General features: G+C 40.3%; 1 protein-coding gene across 1 annotated transcript in view; it reads left to right on the forward strand.

The window, feature by feature from the left end:
* The window catches only part of LOC129764933 (fringe glycosyltransferase), a 320,450-nt gene extending 297,433 nt beyond the window's left edge, over positions 1–23,017 (forward strand). The window contains exons 6-8 of the mRNA XM_055764584.1: positions 8,357–8,537; positions 22,078–22,172; positions 22,243–23,017. Coding sequence (XP_055620559.1) covers positions 8,357–8,537; positions 22,078–22,172; positions 22,243–22,395 — 429 coding nt within the window. The 3' untranslated portion in view covers positions 22,396–23,017. The remainder of the gene's footprint in view (positions 1–8,356; positions 8,538–22,077; positions 22,173–22,242) is intronic.
* The last annotated feature ends 41 nt before the right edge of the window (positions 23,018–23,058 follow it).

Below are 23,058 nucleotides of genomic sequence, written 5' to 3' on the forward strand. Positions count from 1 at the left end.
TCACATTCAACGATCAATGAATAAGTATATCCCTCTAGTCGGATGTTTTTAAATCACCCCCAGCAGGCGAGTCTCTTTTATTCTTCATATGTACACAGAGAGAATACTTGGAACGGTGAGCTACCAAGATCTCAAAAAAGCAATATGAGAGCGGAATCCCCACTGCTTGCACTCTCGATGCATTACTTCTACTACTCAAGTTTTATCGTGAGTGCAAGCCATAAACGATTAATCCCATTCCATAGAGCGGATGATGAGTTCTTGATCGGAAAGTGTAACAAGAGACGATCAACTGAAATCTTACGACACTCATCGAGGGATTTTTATTTCTCTATTGCACAGACCGCAGTGAGTGGCTGACTCAGTCTCGTGTCGATTTTATTTTGCTGTCGTCTCCCACCCGATAAACAGCAGACGGGTAATGGATTTTTTTTTTTTTATTTAAATCGTTTATTTTTACAGGCTCAGTTACATAGGTTTAAAGGAGCCGAACTCCTTACTGTATTGTTACTAGTATATATACATTTTTCCTTAATTCTAATGTTAATAATATAGGAAACCGATTACTCGCGGTCAACTCGAGTTTAGAAAAGTGACATATTTTCTTCAGGAAAAGGAGGGGATATGAGGATATGTTGACATTGATCACACTCACACTCTCAATCACACTCTCAATCACACTCATCACACTCAATTCTTAAACCTATCTTATATCTAATATGTATTTACATTTCATCTTATTCTTAAGAAGGGATCCGATCTCTCACAAAGGAAAAGGAAAAGGAAAAACTAAGGGTATAAGGACAATCACACACGAGGATCGATAGCTTTAAGGAATACATATATTTGGGACATGTAATCAAGGTCTAACCGAGCCAACACGTCTCTCACCGGCACATTGGGCTGCCTTCCTCGGGCCCGAAGGGTGACTACTAAATTCGATCTGGCGACAAGATACAGCTCGCACGACCAAACAACGTGCTCGATGTCGTGGTAACCTTGGCCACAAACACAAAGATTGTTGTCGGCAAGATTAATACGAAAGAGTAGCGCATCTAACGAACAGTGATTGGACATGAGTCGGGAGAAGGTGCGAATAAAGTCCCGGCTCAAGTCCAGACTTTTGAACCATGGTTTGAGGCTAACCTTAGGGATAATCGAGTGGAGCCACCGGCCCAATTCATCTTCGTTCCATTTGCGTTGCCAGTTAACTATGGTGACGGGTAATGGATGCAATTGATTAATTTTATTACCAGCAGATTTGGGCGAATCTCATCCCGCCCAAAATCGTTTTTAGATTCCAATAATTCTGAACATTCATATTTCTCTCCAAATAATTTTTCCAATAGTAATTCAATTAGTGACTTCACGAAACACCTTTCGAATTCGATTGAATTTCAGACCCTTTTTAATTTTGTAGATAAAACGGATCACATATTTGATTAATTCAATTCTGTGTGGTTACGTTCTTCGTTGCGAATAAATGTAATGAAATAGTATGGACGTATGATATTCATGTATCGTGGACTTCCGACATATGTGGCAGTAGATTTATCGAACGACTTGTTTTTGTGAACGAATGTTTTTTTATATCCCTTCAAACTTGTTGCATCTCTCAAGTGTACATACTGCTTTGACCGCAGATTTGCATGGTTGAATCTGGTCAATTTCAGGTATTCAGTCTTCATATTGTCGAATGAATACTGTTGGAACAATAGGTATCGCAGCAAACGATTATCAACATCCTACCTTGTCATCAAACGGTATGCGAATAATTTCAGTGAACTGACGGCATTGGAATATATGATTTGTGAGGACCACACAATTACTATCAGAGCGAATAAACGTCCGACTGGATGTCATGAACATCAATTCAATGTGCCCAAGATAAATTTATCCTTTGAAGGTCATTAACCTTTCTAAAGATGATCAGATGGAATATAGTCCATTGTCGTCTGGAATAACCTGTCCAACACCTTATGATCGTTATATTGTTTTTGCTATTACTCTGATGTTTCATAACACGGCACTCTATTGATTATTCGCCGAAAATGAATAAAAAATATACTTGAAGTTAGCCTACGGTTTTAGTAGCAGTGCAATATGGTGAGCCAGTCTCAGGATAAGAAAACATTTAAAAATAAAGCTTTTTTTTTTGAATGAATCAATAGTAAAACAAAACGTCAAAAAAAAATTCAGCTTTGTGATAGCAGATAATCATTATCCATTTGAGTTGTATGAGTATTCCATCCCCCCACAAACTGTGGATAGTCTATCTGCATACAAATTATGTAGAGTGCCACAATCCAAAAAAATTATGAGCAAATATTTACGTGCTTAAACAAAAAAACACATGTGGACATATTTGCGCTAATTTATGTTTTTTGATTGATTCAAGGTATTCAAGGTCTTTTCTAGACACCAGTTTACTCGGCCCCGAAAAAAGTGGTCTGTATTTGGGCAGGCGGAAAAATATAAGACCACGTGTTCGATGTCGTAATAGCCTTGGCCAATAACGCATTTACATTAACTCATAAAATTAGTGATTTGAGGGGGATTATTGTTTGTAGTCTCTCGATTAATTTAAACACCATCTGAGAAATCCTCTGTGAAACATGAAACATTAAAGTCGTCCTATCTGCTGTAGCGCATTTTTTTTTATTTTACCCAGTTTCATCGAAGTAAACGCGCTCGGAAAGGAAAATTGAACGCCCGGACGAGAGAGCGAGAATCGTACGTCATAGAGACACTCATTCCCATGGAGCAAATTCTTGTTAGGAGTTGAAAACAAAACGAGGAAGGAGAGTAACTCAATTATTCGAACTAGTTTCAGTCTAGCAATGCTTTGGTCAACTCAGAGTTACCAAGAGAAAATCATTTGGTTATGATGGGTGAGGATTAATAGTTGGTCGCAGTTTGCACAGATTACGATCTGTGCAGTTTGCGATTAATCGTAAATCACATCATGCTCCCTTGTTTTCCATCCTTGATCGCAAGCCTTGTCGCATCAGAATGTGACTCGCCGTGAACTTTTTCGCCAAATCCCGCAAGAAGAGCCCAGGATTGTTGTGGACTGATCGAATTACCTTTGCTCGTAGATTCCGGTCGTATGTTGCACCTCTACACGATCCAAAGTAAGGGTCTCGCGGTAACGTTTGAGCTGACCATGTCGGTTTTTAACGTGAATGTGCATCTTTCGCGTTCCATCGTCAATAATTTTTGAATGTGTTCTCCAGTCTTGATGAAATTTTTGCTACTGAATGGACAAACCCGGATCGAAACGCTATCTATAATTTCCCAATATGACAACTAGTAAGCGACCAAATCTTAACTGAAACACACTTTATGCATAGAAATACCTTCCGCGCTGCGAAGAAATCAGTAATAGAAACTGTAAAGTACTTAACACAATCAATCAAAGGGAAAATGAAACGGAAAACAAGCTGAGTAATCAAATCCAATCCAAATCGCATACCGTTTAGTGGAGAACACTTCTGTATCCTTGCATCACACGCACACATTGCTGTTGATGTTTTCTAATGCGTTGCCAAAAGCAAATTTGAGGACAAAATCGCTTCGTAGGGAGGGTTTGTGAATGAAAGATGTCTAACCGCACTGCAATTGTAGAATCTCGATTACCCGCGAAAGCGAGTTCTGTAGTAATTCAAGAGGTCTTCTGAAAATTTTGTCAGTGAATGGTAGGCAATTGCTCTTTTGTTTTGGTCGTGCACGTTCACACGTTTCAAATAATTCGGTGATTTCTGTGATGATAAAACATAGTTTTCATGCTGAAATATCTCCATTTAGTGTTTGCACCTCATTTTTCGTCCATTATTGTGTTATCCGCGGTTTTCGATATCTGCAGTGACCTTGCCACTCAATTCCGTGGCTTATGGGGGTTGTACTGCATTTTTGTTATCATATCTAACGTGTGATGATATTTCGCGTCGGTGGAGAGTGTTTGTATATGATTGAGTCACGCGTAAGCATTTTTGATTTTATACGTTGATACAAATAAAGAATCGCCTGTGACTATAGTGTGTGTGTCTAGAAGAAGTAATGCATTACGTGCATTGACAATAAGGAAACAGATTTCGACAGACGGTCAACTTCAGATGGTTGTTCTCCAGACAATTTAATCATGAATCAAACATCTTCAGCTGATTCCATAATACCACGCAAACTATCAGTCCTTTTCAGGGCCACCAAAAATATCACTAAAAAGCTTGATGCATTCTAAACTAATATCCGGAATAATAAACTATAATATAATAGAATAAGAACAAATTGATTCTTATCTTTATTTTTTGTAGAAAGACAGCTTGTGAGAATTTTTTTTCAATATGTACGAATTCGTGCATCATTTTCGGCGCCAATGAGCTGCACAATTCAAGCCGGATGGAAATAGGATATTATGTATATTGCAGCGAGAGCTGTGTTCTTCGGTTGAAAACTGAAGGGGAAATTTTGTACCACGGTGGAACAAACGCTATCGTCTTCGCCACCACACCATCAATTTGGCTCGGATTTTCTTTTGTCGCTCTGCGCTCTGCGCTCTGCAATCAATACAAATATGAATCAGAACCAACATATTAAACTATGTATTTACTGCTTGTTGAACTCCTATAACTCGATCATTTCTCGTCAAATCGCAAGGATATTTACATCAGTCGATTGAAAATATGTCTTCAACCTATTAAAATAAAGAAAATTATATACTTTTTGAAACCAACTATTGAACAATTGTAGAATAAAACGGGGCTATTCTTCGGATTTCACACATTTTTCACGCCATTTGTTCATCCTGCTGAATAAGTCCTATTTCAAGGTACTGTGTATTGTGCTCGATGAAAAAATATCCAAATATGCCAAAACATCAGTAAAAATATCCAAATATGCTATTCAACAGTTATTCCGCTAGCTACCAGTCGACGTCGGCTTTCAAAATGGCCTTTCTCAAGGCCAAAGGTTTAGGTCTTTTTCAAGGCTAGAGGCGAATGGACTGAAGAAGTTTAAAGTCTCTATAGTTCAAGACAACATAATCAGTATCACCAAACTATCCCGTTGGAGTACAAAGCCTCAATAATTCAAATCAAGAAAAAGAAGAAGTAAAAAGGAATTGGGAGCTAATTTAGAAATTGTGTAGCAATAAAATAAAAACTCATTAGAATCCAACGAAAAACGAATTCAGCAACATCAATTGCCGTTGATTTGATTGTTGCAAAAGGAGTACCGGTAAGTTTCTTGGTTTTTTTTCAAAAATTAATGCTTTATTCTGCAAAAAAATGGTTCAATGGCAATTCATGGATTCCTTTGCGGAAATAATCGCCCGGTTTGTCGGCTAACCACGAATCGATCCAATTTTTGACTTCATCAAAATTGGAGAAGTGCTGGTCAATCAGGCCATGTTGCATCGATCGAAAAAGGTAGTAATCGGACGGAGCAATATCTGGAGAATACGGTAGGTGGGATATGACCTCCCATTTCAGCGTTCAAGTATGTTTTGACCGGTTTCGCGACATGCGACCGTGCATTGTCGTGCTGCAAAATAACTTTATCGTGTCTTTGCTCGTATTGTGGCCGTTTTTCCTTCAGTGCACGGCTCAAACGCGTCAATTGTCGTCGGTAGAGGTCCCCCGTAAAGGTTTCATTCGGTTTTAGCAGCTCATAGTACACCACACCTACCTGGTCCCACCAAATAGACAACATAACCTTCTGGCCGTGAATATTCCGCGCGGCCGTGGATGTTGATGCATGGCCGGAGTATCCATACGTTGCCCGACGTTTAGGATTGTCGTAATGGACCCACCTTTCATCGCCAGTAACGATTCGATGCAAGAAACCCTTTCTTTTATGCCGTTGGAGCAATTGTTCGCAGGTGAAAAAGCGGCGTTCGACATCTCGTGGCTTCAATTCATACGGCACCCAATGTCCTATCTTTCGGTTCATTCCCATTGCTATTAAACGATCGGATACGGTTTGTTGAGCTACTCCCAGTGTATCTGCAAGTTCTTGTTGCATTTGTGATGGATCTTGATCGAGTAAAGCCTCCAATTCTTCATCTTCAACCTTTTTTGGCGGTCCGGAACGTTTTTCGTCTTCCATGTCAAAATTACCACTCTCAACTCGTGCAAACCACGTCCAACCCGTTCGCTCAGTTCGAGCATGGTCACCATAAACTTCCACCAAAATGCGATGACTTTCCGCAGCTTTCTTCTTCATATTGAAGTACACCCAGGATTTTTTTTACACGGGGGATACGTATCTCGTTAAAAAAACCGCGTTAATTGGAAAATCCGCGTAAAAAAAAACGCGTTGATTCGAAAATCCGCGTAAAAAAAACGCGTTGATTCGAAAATCCGCGTAAAAAAAACCATGTCACCTAATGATAGATATCAAATAAAATTCGACACATTCGAAGTGACAAAAAACTATGTTGTTCACGCTTCAACTTTTTGACATTTACTGAAAAAGACGCGCAATGACAGTAGCTTTCCAACGAATGTCTGGAAATTTGATTCACTGGAATAAAAATCAAGTTACGCCATCTGTTGTAAAACCGAAAAAACTTTCCGGTACACATAATAGTTTTTTTTATTGTGAACAATATTATCGATAGAGAAATGAGAGAAAACCCGTTTTTAAAATTAGTAATGTTTTACTTCAATCACTCTGTAATGGCAAAAATAGTAGATTTTCACCAGTTTGATCAATTACTTTGTAACAAAATACAAAATCTGATAAACAAGATCCTACCCCACCAAAGGCACACTAGTTGAGGAATCTGACCGAGCGAAGGCATCCCACCAGAGAAGGGTGGGCTTATGTAATCGACAGGAGCGAACGCACGGCAGAAATATAATTTTTGTGACTTCTTTGGGTGGACACATGTTTCCGCACTGACAGGCAGGTAGTTAAGGCACCAAGATGCAGTCGTGATGATTAACACATCCGATCCGAGCCGACGCAAGCACACAAGCCACCCAGAGAATTATAAATGGTCCCGCGCAGAAATCCCCCAAAAAAAGCGAGGGGACAAGATCACCAAGCGCAGATAAAAAGCGCGGCAGCTCAGGAAGAATACCCGTACGCCGTATGCTGTGCGTTCGAGGTTGTAAAACCACAGGTCGGGGACAGAATTACAATATTTTCGTGACCGGGAAGATCCCAACAATGGGAGGCTGAAATCGCGTCAGGTAAACACGTGTTTTGGACACTCACTTGCTCGAAAGAAGAGAAGAGCTCCGGACAAATTAACCCGCATATTGCTTTTGTTTGTTGGCAGAGCAGTTGGAGATGCTGCTGAAACGTGTGGACAACGGGGAGGACGAACTTGTTTGAATTTCCATCGGATGGATGGCGGCGGCTGCGGCATGACAACATTAATCTAAACTCTTAGCCGTTTTCTCTTTATCTCTCAGATGCTGAGCGCTAAGCTGCGGACATAATTGATCTATTATGAATCTAATTAAAATCACACCACGTCCGAACGCTTCGCACAGCGGTTCGGAATTTGATTTCGGCTCAGCAGGGGGTGATTCGCATTCGCGATCGACCATTGTTGATAGTATATTAATAAGCGGCCGCAGCTGTCAAACTGGCCACCGCTTGAAGGGAGCGAGCGAAAAGACTCCAACGAAGACACCCACCAAATGGCTGAATAATGTGCACCAAATTATGTCAGCATCGGGCGGGAGAAGCAATAAATAAACAAAGGTAATACTCGCGGTAAGCTCGGTTTACGCGGAACACAAAGCGCAAAAAAAGAAGGAGAAGAAGCCTTTCACAAATATGATAGATTTATTCTTACCATCGGACCGACCGCTCGCGATGGGTACTCGAAAATGTCCCGAAACCAGAAATCAAATGAATTATTCAGTATGTGAAGTTGTTTGCCGAGCGAAAACTTGACCCCATCCGAATGGGTTTCTGTTTTTTTCGGTTGTTGTATATATTCTGTGACACTGGAAGCTGTGTTGTCCGGGAATCCGTTATCGCTCTATCACTTTGTCCAAATTCGGCTGAAGATTTTTGGTAGCGATCAATCACGATATCACATGAATGATTGTGTATATGTACGCATCGATCTCCCCGGAGGTCCCTTAAAAGGAGACTCCTGGGTTCTGCTGAGACAAAAACAGCCACTCTCTCCCATCGAATCGCCGTTGGAACGGTAGCAGCAGAAGTCAGTAAATAATGGTCGTTATTTGCTGATGTACACTATCGAGATCTGAATTGATTCACTCTTGTTTTTGTCCAACGCTTGAACTTTTATTTCGTCTTTTCGCTCAACTTTGTATGTCAAACTAAACGCTAACTATAGCTTATTTATTTCTTTCTTTATGTTTCATTCCAGACCAAATCGTCAACGGAGGTGAACAAGAAGGTTACCTTCTGGTTCGCAACCGGTGGTGCCGGGTTCTGCATAAGTAGGGCGCTCGCACTGAAGATGCTGCCGATCGCCGGTAGCGGCAAGTTCGTGGCCATAGGCGATAAGATTCGCTTCCCCGATGACGTCACCATGGGTTTCATCATCGGTAAGTAGTGTGACGTGTAGATTGATTGAAAGTGTGCTCCAGGCACAAGCCGAAAAGCTTGAATTGATGTGGAACTAACAGTTGCAACTATGCGGTCAATCAAATCAAATTACAGTAGATCCCCGATTATCCGCAGAATAGTCTGGAAAGGTAACCTCGGATAACGAAAATAGCAGATAACGCAATAGGGGGCTAAAAATAAAGTGCCATCGCAATTTTCTTAAAAAGATATTTCAACACGTTTTATCAACACAGAAATCATTCAACTATCCATCTGTATGGTCGTGTATATCAGAGGGCAGACAATGTAAAAGCCATGACCGAAACAAAAGATCAAGAGCACAAGTTCACTCACCGACCAATTCCGGAAAGCTCTATAGAATTACTATAGAACTCGCTTCAGCGGATAATCCGCACCGCGGATCGTCCGCTCGCGGATAATCGAGATTCTACTGTACTCTGTTTCTCTTATGCTACCGCGTGCAACAAGCAAAATTGCGAATGCACCCAACCGAAGGAATATGATTTCGCACACATTTGTGCAAGCCACTAGGTGTTCCCGTGATGAAATCGTGTGATGTTATTGTTTCACATTGCGAAAACAAAAACATCAAATCAATGTGTATCATTGAAGTGAAAAAAGAAAATGTTCATTTTCGCGTAACTTTTGAAAAGGTCCAATGTACCAAATGTATTGCAAAAACAATTGTTCATGCATCTACCCTCTTCATCTTTTTATCACCGTTACAAAAAATGTCCAATGTACAGATTTGGATTCTATGGCTGAGGTGACATTGGATCGGAGTACGCATTTGATTGTACGATAATTGACGAAGAGAAACAAACAATTTCGTTCACTAGAAGCTAGCGAATGCGAACGAAGCACACCAATACAATCCTATGTAGTTTTTTGACGTAGGAATACGTCTTAAATTAAGGGTCCCAAATCAGAAAACGGGTCCCCTTTTTATGAAATAGAGTTAACGTTAATAACTATTGTAATGAACTTTCTATAAAACGAGTTGAACCCAGTGAACCGTATAACACTTATACTACACCAAATGAACTTATTAGGTTCAAACACTTTAACCGAAATATAAAACAGTCAGTCTATTGTAAACCACCGAATTTATCATATCGTTATCCGAATCGTCTTTTCCCTAGAGGCGTCTCCAGTCCAGTGGATTCATATGAGCAACTTCTTTACATTCTGTAGACAGGATTGGGCCGTAATGGTATACCGATTGGAAGTCGCGGTGTATTATGCTAATTTTCAACGGTAGCGACCCAAAGTGAAGGTGGTACGGAGATATACAGTGGTTGAAGAAAGGCGCCACACGAGTCGTGTAAAAAAGCATTGTGAGGATGCTTTAGGGAAAAATTACCCAGGAAGCGAGGAGCTTTTGGAAGCACTACGGAGTCAATCTATTGAGTATACGACAGTGATCATGTGGTGAGCACATGGCAGTAATGAGTCGGAGCCATAGACAGACAGTGTATGAACAATAGAACATAGAAAGGGACGCCTTGTTCTACAAGAAATACGTCGGGAGATTATGTTTCGTGAGTACGTAGATCGTTCTGTCATCCGAGAACGTATTGGTTAGCTCGCATCGAAGTTGGAACAATTCAGTGAGCAAAGTCCGAAAGTGATGCGAGTGGTGGACCAAAAAAGCGTTTTTGTCAAAAATGTAGAGGTGGCTGGTCTCACGTTGAAGGCCCTGGCGGTCGAGTGTCAACTATTCGCCAAGAAGGTCGGAGAATCAAAACCCAGTCACAGGGTGTTACGTGGTTTTGGGAAAAAGGAAGTTACGGTGTCCTCGAAACTGTGTGCTCAGCTGCAGGTCGATGGGATTATTCTGCCAGTGGAACTTCAAGTAGTACCTACATGGGTTCAGGATACGGCGATCGTCTTGGGAGAGGATGTGATTGACCAGGATAGACTGGTGATGGTAAAGCGCAAAGGTGATGTGAAATTTGCGTGGGAGAGAGACTCGGAGTCGAAGTATTCTGATCCTATATCGGAGGCACGAGAAGCAGAAATAGCAGTGGCCCCAATGTACACGTTTGAAGTAAAATCTGGGAGAGAGATCGACCAAAAATCGCTTAATAGTGATGGAGAAGATGAATTGAATCAACGGTTAATTCAGATGATACAACAGTATCGAGACTGTTTTGCTCTCAATATGAAGGAGATGGGATGTGCGAAATCGGCGGTGATTAGAATAAATATCACTGACGAAGTTCCAGTGTACTTGAAACCGCGAAAGTTGGAGTACGCTCGGGAAAATGTTCTTCGTGAAATCGTGAGTGAATTGCTGGACGCAGGTATTATTGCTGAAACGGAATCTTCATACAACAGCCAAGTAGTGTTGGTTCCGATGAAAAATAATCAGTTTAGGATGGCCGTTGATTATCGGCTATTAAATGCGAAGACAATCAAGGACAAATATCCTATGCCCGACATCGAGGTGTCTTTGCAGAAGCTGGCTGGTGCACGGTTATTCATCGCAGTCGATTTATATAGTGGCTATTATCAGATTCCGTTGGATACGGAGAGCCAGATTTATACAGCTTTCTCGAACACGAATGGTCATTACCGTTTCCTGAGGATGCCCTTTGGTTTGGCTAATGGTTGTGTCTTTCAAAGGGCTATGTATAAAATAGTTGAAGTTTTGAAAAAGAAAAAAATTGTGGCGGTCGCCTACATCGATGATCTGGTCTTACCGGGTCAAAACGAAAAAGAATTGCTAGAAGGTTTTGAAGAACTTTTAAAGGTTCTGCGAGACGAAGGATTCACAATAAATTTGCGAAAAAGCCACTTTTTCAAAAAATCCATTTGTTTTTCGGGGTTTGAAGTGTTTCCAACTCCAACTTCCATTCATTCAGTGCAGCAGTTTTTGGGGTTGTCCGGATTTTTCCGGCGATTTGTGCAAGATTATAGCATAATCGCGGAACCTATGTTTCGTCTGCTAAAAAAGGATAGCGAATTTGTTTGGAAAGCAGAACAGGAGGAAGCATTTCGCAGAATTAAACAGCTGTTAGTGGAGCGACCTTTGTTGGTGTTATATGATCCCAACGCGGAAATCGAGCTGCATACCGATGCTTCTAGTGTGGGTTTGGCTGGAATACTGCTGCAAAAGTGTGAGGATGCGTGGAAACCTGTTGGTTATTTCAGCAGGAAGACTTCAAAAGTGGAAGCTGTATATCACAGCTATGAGCTTGAGCTACTGGGCGTGGTGGCGAGTGTAGAGAGGTTTAGGCAGTATTTAATAGGAAGATTTTTCGTACTTCGTACGGACTGTTCCGCGATCCGAGCATATGTATCTCGGATCGCGGAACAGTCCGTACGAAGTACGAAAGAGAGAGATGAACTCTAGAATTGCTAGATATTTTTTGAAATTGTTAGAATACGACTTCCGAATTGAACATCGAGGAGGGACGAGGATGCGGCACGTTGACGCTCTCAGTCGATCGCCGATCGATATAGAATCGGTAGCAGAAAACATCATGGTGTTGGAGATCTCTAATACTGATTTCCTGGTGAGCATGCAGAGAAAAGATGAGCGGTTGGTCGAGATAATTAACAAACTCTCACGAGATCCGTTGTGTGATGAAGATAAGCAGATTCACGATAACTACATATGCGAAAACCATCGGTTGTACCGTAAGGTAGAAGGTCGAATGTGTTGGGTAGTGCCTAAGGCTGTTCGTTGGAGGATGCTGAGAAGTTATCATGATGAAAAGGGTCATTTTGGAGAAGAGAAAGTATTGGAGATGATGGGTGATTTTTTTTGGTTTCCTAAAATGCGAAAGTATGTGCGAGCATACATTGCTGCGTGTCCGAAATGTGCTTATTTCAAATCAAAGCAAGGGAGACCTGAAGGTTTCCTGAATCCGATCCCGAAGACACCGATACCATTTCATACGATACACATGGATCATCTAGGACCATTTCCTAGGTCTGCCAAGGGAAACGAGCATATCTTGGCCATTGTATGTGGGTTCTCAAAATTTCTGTTGGTAAAGCCAGTGAGGTCCACCAATGCGTCTTCAGTGATAACGATGTTGGAAGAGATGTCCAGTGTTTTCGGTTTGCCATCTCGTATTATTACTGATCGGGGAACTGCGTTTACCGCAAAAATGTTTAAGCAGTATTGTGAAGCCTATGGAATTGATCACGTTCTGGTAGCCGTGGGAACCCCTCGGAGAAATGGACAGGTGGAGAGGAGTAATCGTACCATTCTCGCAACTCTCCGAGGCAGATAGAAGGTGGGATGAGAAAGCCAAATTCGTGCGAAGTGCGATCAATACAGCTCCGAACTCTACCACCAAAGTATCACCAGCCACACTCGTGCTGTCGTATAAACCGAAAGATATAGATCAGAACGAAATAATCTCTGTCATTTCAACCGAGAACAGTCGGTTAGCAGAGCCAATCGCAGAAATTCGTAATCGGGTGGAAAGAGTCACGCGAGAAAACCAAGAAAAGCAGAAGCAATACTACGATAGGCGACATCGAACAGCGACCCGTTACGAAGTGGATGACTTGGTGCTGGTAGTGAAGGACCAATACATTCCAGGAGGCAGTCATAAGTTGGAACCGCGGTACAAAGGGCCATTTATTGTCACCGAAGTGCTGCCGAATGATCGTTACAGAGTAGCTACAGTTCCGGGAATTGGCGTTCGTTCTTTTTCGACCGTATACTCTGTGGATCACATGAAGAGATGGTGTGAAGCTGCTGAGATAGATGAGATAAAACTAGTCGGCGAAGATCACATGAGCGACGAAGAAAACAATTGAATTTGTTTAAGTGTGAATTATGAAATATATTGAACTTCGATGAGGACATCGTAAATGTCTGGGTGTCCGATTGTAATGAACTTTCTATAAAACGAGTTGAACCCAGTGAACCGTATAACACTTATACTACACCAAATGAACTTATTAGGTTCAAACACTTCAACCGAAATATGAAACAGTCAGTCTATTGTAAACCACCGAATTTATCATATCGTTATCCGAATCGTCTTTTCCCTAGAGGTGTCTCCAGTCCAGTGGATTCATATGAGCAACTTCTTTACACTATTTTTGCTGCGAACGGATTTTAACGATTTGCATACCAATTGTGTGCTCCCGTGGCCGAATGGTTAGCGTCACACCTAACATGCCGGGGGTTCGGATTCGATTCCCGTTCTGGTCGGGGGAATTTTTCGTCAAAGAAATTTCCTCCGACTTGCACTGTGGTCACGCGTATTCTAGAGTTTGCCACTCAGAATGCATTCAAGGCTAGTCATTTGGCATAGAAATCTCTACTAAGTACTAGTAATACTACCACAAGTAATACTACGTTGAGACGGCGAAGTTCCTCTAGGAACGTTAGTGCCATTTAAGAAGAAGAAGAAGAGACCAATCAAATTGGAAATTTTCTAAGATTTGTTTGATATGCTATACATTACAATCCCATAGTCTGTAGGGGAAAAGCGGTTAAGATGAACACCCTAAGGAATATGCCCATTTACTGCGTCCACATACTGCTACAATATCTGTTCTTCGAAGAATATTATAGCTTAACTAACTGTTGTTCAAGATATCAAACGGTTCTTATTATAAAAAAATAAAAATAGTACATTTTTCATTAAAAGAAAATAAGATGTAAAATCGAGCATTTTTTTATCGTGCGGTTAAAATGATCACATGGTGGTGGTAAAATGAACAATTACACATATCATGTTGAATGGGATAGATTTATGCGTTGTTCCTTATCTAAATTTGTTTAAATCATTATTGAAATAGTAGGTACATGTATGAATCAAGCTGAGCTTAATCACCAAGAGTAGTAATTAGAATTTACTCATACGTGCGAAAAAGTAGTAAGAAACACATAACGCTTCACATATTGAGGTTTGGTTTTGGTCGAGGTGGCATATTTTTCCAGGGTCAGAGCCACAAAAGGAACCCCTTGAAAAGCAACATTTGATGAGGCAGATCAGCTTTGCAAAACATGACATTGTTAGTCGTTATCCAGTGGTGGCACATTTTGCCCCAAACAACAAAGAAATTCCGATTGTGAATTAATCACTGAAACCAAACAAAATATCTGTTCACCTCTCATTGAATATGTGAACAGTTGGTGATTTGTCGAAGATATCAGGACGAATGTTTTAAATTTCTCGGGAAATTCCTTAAATACGATGCGCACAAATTTACATCAAAATGGCTACAGTGAGAGAAATTTATGTTTTATTTATTATTTTTTGCATTTGACAATTTCATGCATAACAGGGTGTCTTAAACAGCTTCAAAAGTTCTAAGAATAGGATAATGAAGAAGTATCAGTTTATTTATAGCTTAATTATTGAAGTTTGAGCACTGGTTCATTTTACCAACCCTGTTCATTTTTACCTCATTTCCCCTATATGGTTTAAATTGATTAAAATTGGAAGCATCCCCATTTCCCCATACATTTTTTTCTGTCCGTTGGTGTGCTTTCGCGAACAGAGCTGTCAATAACGGGCAACTTATGCAGCCACTGGAATAGAAACAACGAAGGGGGATAGCGAAAAGAGAATATTTGCGAAGTAAACTCCACCCTTACATAGTAAGTAAGCTGTCGCTAGCGTATAAGTATAAGTATCTCCTCTGAGGAAAATTCTCAGAATCTTTCTGTGCCCGAAACAACAAAGGTCACTTATTCTGCTCGTTTTGTGTAACATGTTTCCCCTCGAGCTGCGAACGCTAGCGAATATTTCACTTGAAGTGCATCTGACATTGCAATTGACACAACCATCCGAGCCATGGCAAAGCAGGCGAAAAAAGCGAAGAGTGCAGATGATTATAGGTCGCTTCTGGCCATCAGTGTTTGGCTTTGTGTGTTTTGCTTGTTTTCGTTGCGCGAAACTTAAAATTTGTTCATTTCCTGTACATGTGAATAGCACACCTTCGCTTGCTAGCTAGAAAGAGTAGGCCTTACGGGCTTTAATACCTTAAGTAAAAGTTGATTTTTTTTCGTGAATTTAACAAAAAAAAAATATAGCTATCAAACCACGAATCGATAGTCTAAGTCTCACACGAAAAAATGAGAGATTTCGAATGCTTGGGGCAATCCGCATTGCAAATACATGCGCGCGGCAAGTACTTTTGTACTCGCTTGCCCTTGTGCAAATCGAAATATTAGGCTGTCAAAAAAGTCCTGCGGTATTTTTTTTTGAATTTTCATTTGTTCATAAAATTAGTTACAATCATCTGTTTTAAGTCAAATATGCGCCGTTTTGTTCGATGACTTGTTCCCAACGAGATGCCAACTTCATAATACCCCTGTTATAGAAGCTCGCTTCCTTATTGGCAAAAAACTCGGATAGCCAATTTTCACAGGCCTCTTTTGTGGGTAACTTCTGACTACCTAGCTCGTTCGCCATGGCCAAAAACAGGTGGTAGTCACTTGGTGCAAGGTCCGGACTATACGGCGGATGCAAAAGAACCTCCCATCCGAGCTCCCGGAGCTTCTGGCTCGTCACCAAAGAAGTGTGTGGCCTGGCGTTGTCCTGATGGAAGACAATGCGGCCTCTGTTTATCAAAGATGGCCTCTTCTTCATGAGTGCTACCTTCAAGCGGTCCAGTTGTTGGCAGTACAGGTCCGAATTGAGCGTTTGGCCATAGGAAAGCAGCTCATAATAGATTATTCCTTGACAATCCCACCAAACACACAGCAGAACCTTCCTGGCCGTTAATGAGGGCTTGGCCACCGTCTGAGCCGCTTCAGCGTGCTTCGACCACGACCGTTTGCGCTTCACGTTGTCGTAAGTGACCCACTTTTCATCGGCAGTCACCATCCGCTTCAGAAACGGGTCGATTTTGTTGCGATTCAGCAGCGATTCACATGCGTCGATACGGTCAAAGATGATTTTTTGCGTCAACGTGTGTGGCACCCATACATCGAGCTTCTTTGTGTATCCAAGCTTCTTCAAATGGTTAATAACGGTTTGATGACTTATCCCCAGCTCTTGGCCGTTGCTACGGCTGCTACTATGCCGTTCTTTCTCGGCTAATTCAGCGATTTTGTCGCAATTTTCAACGACAGGCCTTCCGGAGCGTGGCGCATCTTCGACGACCTCTACACCAGAACGAAAACGTTGAAACCATCGTTGTGCGGTGGAAATGGAAACTGTATCGGGTCCATAAACTGCACAAATTTTATTGGCAGCTTGAGATGCATTTTTGCCTTTGTCATAGTAGTACTGTAAAATATGTCGGATTTTCTCTTTATTTTGCTCCATATTTGCGACACTATAACTCACGAACGACTTAACCAAACAAAACACTGTCAAGGACTATATTATAGCGCGCAAAAATACCCTTCCAACAAGCTATAGTATGACTCGATACAATGGATACAACTAGAACTACGCGCTTACAACGACACCTCGCGGAAATACCGCAGGACTTTTTTGACAACCTAATATGTTTCCCTGACACGTAGGGTAACACGGGGTGAGTTGAACATACGGGGTAATTTGGACCACCCCTTTATCTCAAAAAGTACGACTCGACTTGAAGTTTCTTTTGTCATCTCCTTATTTTGTTGAACCGTATTTACCTAACGTAAAAAAGATTTGGTAAAATTCGACAGGTGGAAGGAAACGGTAGCACGAACACAGTAAGCACTATGATTGTCAAAAAATGTGAGTCTTGCGATCGACGTTTCAAGGTTTTTCCCAATGATTAAACAAGCTTTTCATGTATTGTGTAGTAAAGTTCTGTTCGCCTGCAGAAGAGGAACAATTTGGTACAGCGCACCTGTAAGTTTGACAACAATAAATGAAATTAATTGCATTTTAATTTTTGCATGTTGTGTGGGGTGAATTGGTCCTACAGGTTTGAGGCTTTCCTTTGGGCTAATTGATTCCAGATGCCACTGAATTACAAAAAGAGGATGGACAGATAACGTTGGAAGAAGGAGGAGCTTGAAAGAGCAACGCAGACCATTAAGTACGGATTTATTTGACCAAACATCGAAAGTGTTTGAAAATGCTCGAACAACAGTGAAAAGATCCATGCAGAACTCAAGATGGCCAATTTTTCTGGTCAGGAATCTGGCCAAGACACCTCGCTAAAGGCGAATGAACTCTATGATTTAAAGCCTCTATAACTCAACAACAACAACAACAACCCGGGGTGGCATTTCGAAACGAGTGATTTTTCTTCGTTTAGACCACTTTTGCCATTATGAATCTCGAAACGAACGAATTGAATAAGGCAGTAGTAGAGTATCGAGTAAAGTCTGACATGGCGTACATTGTGTTCGAGCATTTTTCAACTCGAAACGAAACGAAATGTCTCGACAAGAAATGGTGAATCGTCGTATAGGAGAATTCTAGTGAAACGTTGATTTTAATGCTATACCTTACATCAAAGAAAATTTTAATTGCATTTCCTTTGGTTTTGACGTCTATTTGTACAAGTATGTGAGTATAAATATAATACTTTTAATTCAGCACTATGGAATCACAACGAAATACAATAAGCTTCACATTTGCAGTACATTTGTTCATTTTCCGTAGGCCTTAGAATGGGTATATGTGTACCATCAATACACCGAGTATCTTGAATTTGTCGAAGAAATATTGTTTTGTTTCATTGAATGATTTTGTATCCAGTTCGATCCATTTTTCGCATAAGCTACTTTCCAGAAGTGGCATCATTTCATTGAGCACTGATGAAACTGTTGGTTGAGCCATACCAAGTAAAATGTTTTCTCCTTCATTACATTAATTTGGTACGGCCAGAAACGAGAAGATTCAAAATGACCGCTAATTTCAATGCTGCATGAGTAGCAGTGCTTCTGAAAGTTGTTTGGAACACCGAAATCCGAAATATTTTGAAATGCTTCTCGACTTAGTCTGCCGAAACCTTGAAACAAAAGAATAATTATTATCATTTATAACGGAAACGTATATAATGGTGGGTTTAGACTAGTGATATATTCGTGTGAACAAATATGATGAGATTTATAGAAATTGTATCAATCGTTTACACTAGCGCGAACTTATATAATGAATATATTCATATTTTCGGAGAATTTATTCACCTGAAGTAGAACTGCATCCAACTTCAGTGATTTCTCACCAGTGAGAAATTCGCCAGCGTTTACATAAGCCTGAATTTATTTTATACATTCTATACATATATACCTCGAAGAAGTGGTATATATACTCTCACCCGTTTACATCTATTTTCGGATGAATAAATCCATCTATAGCTATAGATCTCCCTAATGTAAACCCGCCATAAGACAAACTCACTCATTTTCACTTAGCGAAAGAGAGTCGCTTTTATCGCTCAACTCTCGCCTCTGTGGCATAAGCGTGTTCTCTTCTTCACTATCGCTATCGTCAAAAAACATTTCGCGATCTTTTCCTTTAAATCACAATTCTAATATAATATCAAATTAAATTTGTTTTTCGGCATTGATATTTGCAATAACCGTGAAATTTGCTTTGTTTGTAAACCCAAAAATTTGACAATTCTCTTCGAGACAAATTTTGCTCGAACTATTTAATTTTGCTCGTACTATATACACTGGAAATAATAACTCGGAAAAGATACATAATACTAAAATCGATCCGATTCGAGTTTGAATTATCTCGAAACGAGTTACTTTACATAAACATAAGTATGATTTTTTCGATGAAACACTCACTGGACCAAATCACCCCGCATAACATTTTAATGTCCAAAAATCATCTCTTTTATTTTATGATATATTTGGTAATTTGAAGCTTGATATAACGATTAAACATTATTGAATGAGGGAAAACAAGTATAGCTCAGTCTCTATAGTATAAAAAGTAGTTCTGTACCCGCATGTTTTTTTTGCATTCCGGAATGTGTCTCACACGGACTACAATAGCAGGTACGAACACAACGCTTCGGCTCGGTTATTCAAGACTGCATTGGAAGATATGCCTTCATATCTTCTGCTCACTGAATTTCTACGCATACCGTATGATGGTTAGGCAAAATGTTGTCATCGAATTTACTTGTAACGAAGATCATAATCTATTACAATGCATGAATTGGTGTTACATGTAACACCAATTAAAAAATTTTATTTAAATTCTTTACTTACAAAGCAAATATGTTGAATTAAATTGAAGATTGTTTCATTCAATCAATAATCTAATCAATACAAACAAATGATTACTAAGCCAACGGTAGTTTGGCGAAATTAATGTGGTCGGAAACTTAAAAAAAAAACAATCGGAAAAAAGGAACACTTTAAGAGAGATGGACACTAACTGAAAAGTTTTATTTTCAAATTCAAGTTGATGTTCTCCATAGGTTTTGAAGGTCTTCAAATAGGCCTTAAAAATAATGGAACAAAAAGACTTTTGACTATCACCCAGAGGGACCTTGTAATTTTTCTCTTTTTTCATATCTAAAATAGATTCCGGCATCCGGAAAGCCATATTCGGGTTACATTTCAAAATCGTGAAGCCAGGATATTCCAGCCATCTGAGTTGGTTTATTAAACGAATGGTTAAGCCCGTTTTTACGTCAGTTACGTCAGCCATTTTTTTGACTTCCATCATCGACATCATTTAGTGATCGGAAATTTTGAGCAGCTGATCGGGCTAAATTTTCATTCTGGATTCATGACTTCATATCATGAATTCATCTCCATGCAGGTTGATCCTTCTTCGTATATTCCCAACCGTGTTTGTTTTCCTGACTACATCAATTCCTCTGTACATTTTGATCTGTTCATGAAGGCGAAAATCCATGGAATTCCAGATTATCATCGATCGGGGATCGTTCCTACGATCTTCAATGCAAAGTATGGGGATATCAATTGTGATAATATGTACTTTACTGATGGGTCCTCTATGAATGAGTCCACAGGATTTGGAGTGTTCAACGAATTTTTTAGCACCTCCCACAGTCTTCAGAATCCTTGCTCAGTGTATATTGCTGAATTGGCAGCGATACACTGGGCGCTGGACAGCGTCGCCTCACGACCTGTTGAACACTATTACATTGTAACGGATAGTCTTAGCTCTGTCGAAGCTATCCGTTCAGTGAGGCCGGAAAAGCACTCGCCGTACTTCCTTGAGAGAATACGAAAAATTTTGAGTGCTTTATCCAGACGCTGTTATGTCATTACCTTTGTGTGGGTCCCTTCTCATTGCTCAATTCCGGGTAATGAGAGGGCTGACTCATTGGCAAAGGTGGGTGCAATTGAAGGCGATATTTATCAGCGTCAAATCGCCTTCAATGAATTTTATTCTTTAGTCCGTAAAAATACCATCGTTAACTAGCAACGTAAGTGGAACGAAGATGAATTGGGTCGGTGGCTACACTCGATTATCCCTAAGGTTAGCCTCAAACCATGGTTCAAAAGTCTGGACTTGAGTCGGGACTTTATTCGCACCTTCTCTCGACTCATGTCCAATCACTGTTCGTTAGACGCGCTACTCTTTCGTTTTAATCTTGCCGATGGCAATATCTGTGCTTGTGGCCAAGGTTACCACGACATCGAACACGTTGTTTGGTCGTGCGAGGTGTATCTTGTTGCCAGATCGAATTTAGAAAACTCTCTTCGGGCCAGAAGAAGACAGCCCAATGTGCCGGTGAGAGATGTGTTGGCTCGGTTAGACCACGATTACATGTCCCAAATATATGTCTTCCTAAAAGTTATCGATCTTCGTGTGTGATTGTCCTTATATCCTTATATTCTCCTTTTCCTTTTCCTTCGCGAGAAAGCAAATCCCTTCTTACTAACAATAGAATAAGGTGAAATGTAAATACGTATTAGATATAAGATAGGCTTAAGAATTGAGTATGATGAATGTGAGTGCGAATGTGAGTGTGAACATTGTCAACATATCCTTATATCCCTTCCTTTTCCTGAAAAAAATGTCACCCTTCTAAACTCGAGCAAACCGCGAGTAATCGGTTCTCTACTTCATTAACACTAGAATTAATGAAAAATGTTTATATATACTTGTAACAATACAGATAGGAGTTTGGCTCCTTTAAACTTATGTAACTGAGCCTGTAAAAATAAACGATTTAATAAAAAAAAATCATCGACTTCCCATAGATTCTCCTCTTTAGGTCGGGGAGATGTTGCAATAGCTCTTGTTCATGCTACTGACTGAAAACTGTCGGAAATGGTTCTAGCTGTGATGAAAAATTTGAATTTTTGAGGAGCCGAGTGTTGTTCTTAGAATGTTGGAATTCAACACAGCTGTGTTCGCGAAAGACGCTCCCTCAGCAGCTTTTATATCCTCTTTCATCCGCTCCATCTGCTCAGTAATTCATGACTTCTGGTTGCTCTTACAAACGAAGTTAGTGAGCAAAGCTTTGGATTTTGTTAAAACTATGTCGTAAAAACGTGTTGTATTTTCATATTTGGCAACATTAAATATGGGAGTAGTCCTGCATCAAAAATGTAACTTCAAATACTAACATTTTAAAGCAAATGTTTGCACACATGCATTAATCAACTGTCACTGTTTCTGTTTCCCTCTATTCCAGAACACATCCTTAACGTTCCTCTCACCGTGGTGGATGCGTTTCACTCCCACCTGGAGCCAATGGAATTCATCCGACCGGAAACCTTCCACGATCAGGTAAGTTTGTCACATAGAGTTCCCACTTTGAACGTTACTAAACCATCATTCTCTTTTCCCCCATTTACAGGTATCCTTCAGTTACGCACGCATGAAGAACGAGTGGAACGTTGTGAAGGTGGACGGCTTCGATCTGAAGACGGATCCGAAGCGGATCTATTCTCTGCACTGCCATCTCTATCCGTTCTTCAGCATATGTCCGAAAACGATCAAGCGAAGATGATGATGAGCCCCATCCCATATAGCTAAGTAGCGCATAACCAAAAGTCGTTTGTGAGAAGCACCAGCCCACGATATAGAGTGACAAAATGGGAGCAACAATTTGTTCGTTTTTCGCGTTGTGTCAGGCGAAAAAAGAAAACTACAATGTGTCTGTGATTGAATCTTTAAGTTTGTAGAGTAGCGTGTGTAATGGAGAAATTTTATAACAATTGAAGCACGCAAAGCAAAGGGGATATGAACCTGCGTAGAATCATCTAGTCCTTACTTAAAACAAGTATAAATGAAGGGAAAAGTGCAGCTTAAATGGAATGACAATTATTGAGATAGGTGCAAACAGAGGAATCCATCTTGGATAGCTTGAAAATTGAGTTCTTCCTTTATCGAGTAGTAACTAAACTGTGGAAAGCTAGATGTTGTAAATATGTTTTAAGACGTAAATCTACTCCCGAAACGATGTGCTCTAATAAATGTGTAATGAATGGTAGCTATCGTAGAAATAATCTTGTGAATAGGAAAAAAAAAAGCCACGATGTAAAAAACTGTAACTGTAGCAATATTGTTTCTCCTTGTGTATAATAAATATTGACTGTTGTTTAAATAAATCAGAATAATGTGATACAAAAAAAACTTACCAAGCCGTTCCATCACTATTGCATCCGAAAGG

Source organism: Toxorhynchites rutilus, chromosome 2, assembly GCF_029784135.1.
Source record: "Toxorhynchites rutilus septentrionalis strain SRP chromosome 2, ASM2978413v1, whole genome shotgun sequence".
NCBI lineage: Eukaryota > Metazoa > Arthropoda > Insecta > Diptera > Culicidae > Toxorhynchites > Toxorhynchites rutilus.